General features: G+C 28.7%; 1 protein-coding gene across 2 annotated transcripts; it reads left to right on the top strand.

Moving 5' to 3' along the window:
- Positions 1–946: 946 nt before the first annotated feature.
- LOC117170617 (GTP-binding protein SAR1-like) lies at positions 947–4446 on the top strand. 2 transcript variants are annotated; one of them, XM_033357507.1, is made up of 3 exons: positions 947–1060; positions 1458–1552; positions 4303–4445. In XM_033357507.1, exons 2-3 carry the CDS (start codon positions 1510–1512, stop codon positions 4428–4430), a joined length of 171 nt encoding a protein of 56 aa, XP_033213398.1. In that variant the 5' UTR covers positions 947–1060; positions 1458–1509; the 3' UTR covers positions 4431–4445. The 2 variants fall into 2 exon arrangements, with proteins under 2 accessions (XP_033213398.1, XP_033213399.1); XM_033357508.1 differs by having other exon boundaries at positions 966–1145; positions 4303–4446.
- The last annotated feature ends 258 nt before the right edge of the window (positions 4447–4704 follow it).

Here is a 4704-nt window from a genome sequence, read left to right on the forward strand (position 1 = left end):
TCAAAAAAAAAGTTGAACCCTCAACTAAAGAAGATTAATTTTTAACCAATAAGAAAAAAGATGAAATTTCTGCAAATAAAAAAGATTTTTTAAATTGAACAGGCGAATTCGAAAAAAACGTTGAATTTTTAAACAAAAAATGTTGCAGGGGAATTTTCAATACAAAAAAGAATAAATTTTCAACCAAAAGGATGACTAATAAACAAAATGTTTGAATTTTCAAACAAATTATAAAATTATTAATTAAAATTATAATCGCCAGGTAATGGGAACGCAGAAAAAAATAGTAGAAATAGAAATAAATGCCAAATAAAATACTAACAATAATAATATATGAAGGGTGGCCGCAAAATTTGCAAAATAGACTAATTTTTCCCTGATCGTTATCTTAATGTCTTATTATTTTTAACATAGAATATTTTATATATACGGAATAAAACATTTTAAAAATAAAATTGAGAATTTTTAACGTTAAAAATATTTTTACTTTTCAATTACAACTCCGATTGACGTCGTTTCTTGGATCGAAATTTTCTTATTCTCCAAATTAATTTTCCAGCTAAAATAATAAAAAAAAATTATTTAATTTGCACAAAAATATTGATTAAGTTTTTTCTCTCATATTTTTTCTGTAAAATTAACTTCGAACAGAAATTGCAGACACGAAGTCAATCGGGAGTTATAATTGGTTAGAAAAAGTATTTTGAATTTTGAAATTTAGCCTCGTGAATAGGCAGCCTGACTTTTCTCGGATTTCCATGTTTTCCATGACCATCAGGTTGAAAATTAAATTTAATCAAATTTAACTTAAATGAAATCTAAACAAATTTAATTAAATTTTTTAAATATAAGTGTCCCTATTAAAATTCTTCATAAAAGAACAAAATAAATATTCAAAAATCCCGCCGTAAGTTGCGGAAGATGTGACAAGATGGGCGGCGGAAGTAGACGTCATCAGTGCCACTGCCAACAAAACGAGCTCGTTACGAGCTGTGATTTTCAACGGGGAAAAGTAACTTTTCTCCGATCCTTCCAATCTTCATACGGTTTTCCACGCTAGGTACGTCACTCAGTGCAGCGGAATTGTTAATTACAGTTACGCGGAGTGCAGAATTTCTCGTGATTTTCTTAAAAAAGTTTCCCTTGTGCGTGATAAGACATATTGTTATTTTTGGAGCACCTGATTTGTCTGATGCTTTGATAAGTTTTAAGCCATCTCCTTATAATTTATCTCGGAAAGTTTATAATTAGTAGTTTATCATTCATAATAAGATTGTTCTGTCAGAGCGATTTCGTTCAAGTGCAACGCACTTTGACGTACGACCTCACATGTGTACCTTGTTCCGTGTTCAAGGCTGCCATATATAACCGAATTAGATTTTTCATTGTCAGTTGGAATCACGTAGAAGAGTGTTGATTATATATGCCACGACTTCACACCTTTCCTTTATTTGCAGAGTCACCCAAAAGGTATCAGACAGACAACTCGAGAAACAAAAATTAATAAATATGTTTATTTGGGACTGGTTCACCGGAGTCTTGGGTTATCTAGGTAAGTTTTACGCTAGAATTTCCATTTTTTACAGTATTAAACATTTATAGACTAGTTTTTACGACGTCAAGATCAAAGTTCAATTCTAGTCGAAAAGATTTCATCTTAACTTAATTTGTGAAAGGTTTCTTCGTTGAAAGACTGTATTTAATTTCTCGTGGCTTTTGTATTTTATCAAACAGATGTTTGTAATTAGGACCCATAGTGATAGTTATAGTCGAATTTTTCTATTAATGATAAGTTGAAACTTTTGAAGACTTCACACTCTTTCCCTTTTTTAAAAAATTCCTCTTTTTTCTCTGTTTTCAAAAAACTTCCCCTTTTTCTCTTTTTTTTTGCTCAAATGCGAACTGAATGAATACACCCGAATAAGAAAATCCAACTATTCTATTAAAGGTAATTACTTGAAATTTGAAAGTGCACTGTTGTAGTTTTGGTTCAGGATTGATGTATTTTGGTTAGAAATTTTATTATTTTGTTGAAAATTCAAGTATGTTGTCAACGTCATATTTTTTGGATAGACAATTCAAATGAACGAAATATTTTTCCTCATTTCTATTTTAGTCATAAATATTGTTCCAAATGCAACTTGAAATATGCATTACAATTCTGTTTCAATAATAAATTATTTCCAATATAAATAAACAAATATTTGAGCACTTTTCTGGTTTACAAAGTCATCAGTAAACAATTTCGTTCATTTGAACTTTCAGAACTTCAAGCACATTGTATTATATTTTTTGCTCATGATTAATCTTTTCGGTTGAAAATTTAATTATTTTTTTGAAAATTTAACTGTTTTATAGCACGTAAGCCTTTTTGTATAGAAAATTTCTACTTTTTCTGGAAATATTGCTCCTTTTTTATTGAAAATTCATCTTTTGAAGAAAACTCATCTTCGTTGTTGGGAAATTAATTCTTTTTCATTGAAAAGTATGCTATTATATTTTTGGTTCAGAATTCATCTCTTTTGTTTGAAGACCTAATTATTTTGTTGAATTTTTGCTGGCAGCGTCACATGTTCTGGTTGAAAGTTAACTCTTTTTATCTAAAAAACCTACTAATATATTTTTAGTACGAAATTGAATTGAAAATTTAATTATTTTGTAGACCATACAACTATTCTGTACAAAAGTAATTTTTTTTCTCGAAAATTCAACTGTTTTGTTGAACATTCGTCTTTTTGGTTAGATAATTCGTCATTTTCGATTAAAAATTTCCTTTTTTGGTACAATTCATGTTTCGTTTGAGAGTTCATTCTTTTTAATTGGAAAGTCTACTATTATATTTCTCATTCCGAATTGATAAAATTCAATTACTTTGTTGAAATTCGGACTAGTGCACAAAAAAATGCATAATTTTTTTTTGGTTGGAGAATTTTCTCTTTGGTAGAAAATTGAGCTATTTTGTGGAAAGCTCAGTTTAAAAAAAATGAAAATGAATTTTTTTTCTTAAAAAATCAACTTTTTTGTAAAAAAAAATGTTTATTCGGCTTGAAAATTCCAGTTTTAGTAAAAATTTTGTTTCTTTTTTTGACTGGAAAATGTTTCTTAGTTACAAATTCATCTATTTAGGTAGAAATGTTTTCTATTTTGGTTTAAAATGCAACTGATTATTGAAAATTACTGTTTTGGTTTATGATTAAACTATTTTGTTAAAAATTTGCCTTTTTCGGTTGAATTTCACTTTTTTAAAATTTTAAATTGATATCTTATTTTTGGTAGAAGTTTCAACTATTATACTTGTTAATGAGAATTTATCTCTGCTTAAAATTAAACTATTTTGTTGAAAATGATATTTTTTGACAATTGATCTTTTTAAATCGAAATTCATCTATTTATTGAAAATTCAACTATTTCGGCAGAAAAATCCTCTTGTGGTCTTGCAAATCCAACAGTTTAGTTGATCTTCCTTCACTGAAAAATCTTTCTTGGTGGAAGCTTTAAATCTTATTAAAATTCATCTTTTTTATTACAATAATCATCTTTGTAGATTGAAAATTCAACAAATTGGTTAAAAATAGCAGTTTTTTGTTAACAATTTTCTCATTTGCTTGAAAATTCAACCATTTGGTTGTAAAGGCAATTGTTGGGTTAAAAATTCAACTATTTATTTAGAAATTCCCCTTTCTTGGTTAAACATGAATTTTTTTTCTCTAAAACTCTTTCTTTTTTGTTTAAAAGTCAAAGTATTGAAAATTCGTCTTTTTTGGTTGAATCCTAAATTATTTTCAACACAGAGAATTTCCTTATTTTGTTCAAAAATCACCCTATTCCCCCTGTTTTTAAACCATTTTGAATTGTGAAGTCTGTCCTTGTTATAAAAGCATTTAGTTTTAACTTCGACAAAGCATTCTAAAATTTTAGTCTGAGTTCAATCTAGTCATGAACTTGGAATTCGAGACAACAGTAACCAATTAAGACATGGCACTAAATTATTAAAGAATATGATTTGCATAAGTCAGCTGAGATTGATTTCCCTTTACAAGCGTCAATTAGAAATCTGATAGTTTGATAAATAACTTATGAGTTAACTGACAACTTTTTACTTTTAACTGATAAACACTTGAGTTCTTCAGGTATACCGATATGCGTTTGTCGTGGAAAATTTGCCATTCTTGGCTTGCCCTATTCGGGTCGTCATTCCCTCTTAAAAGTGGCTGGAGAAGAAAATCTTCTAGATCCTGTTGAGATTTCTTTCGAAAGTAAGTGAGTTTGGAGCTTGTGCATGAAGTTTTCTTTACATTGCAGGATTATGGAAGAAAAGTGGGAAGCTCCTGTTTCTGGGTCTGGATAATGCCGGAAAAACAACGCTGTTACATATGCTCAAAGATGACCGACTAGCTCAACATGTACCTACGTTGCACCCAAGTAACTAACTTATATTAACAACATTTTTTTAAAAGCGGAATTAAATAACAATTTGTAGTTTAGATTGAACACCCAAAAAAATTCAAATATCAGTTGATAAAACTCCCGAAGGCTGGGAAGAAATTAGTTTACATTAACAGAAAATGTTTCATTTGTGGTATTGAAATGACCAAATCTTAATATCTTAATGTTGATGTTAATAATCTTTTCCTTATTGTGTAAACTTTCTTTAATAATTATTCGTTAATCCAATTGGACTATTAAGTTATTGAATGTGACCAC

Source organism: Belonocnema kinseyi, chromosome 4, assembly GCF_010883055.1.
Source record: "Belonocnema kinseyi isolate 2016_QV_RU_SX_M_011 chromosome 4, B_treatae_v1, whole genome shotgun sequence".
NCBI lineage: Eukaryota > Metazoa > Arthropoda > Insecta > Hymenoptera > Cynipidae > Belonocnema > Belonocnema kinseyi.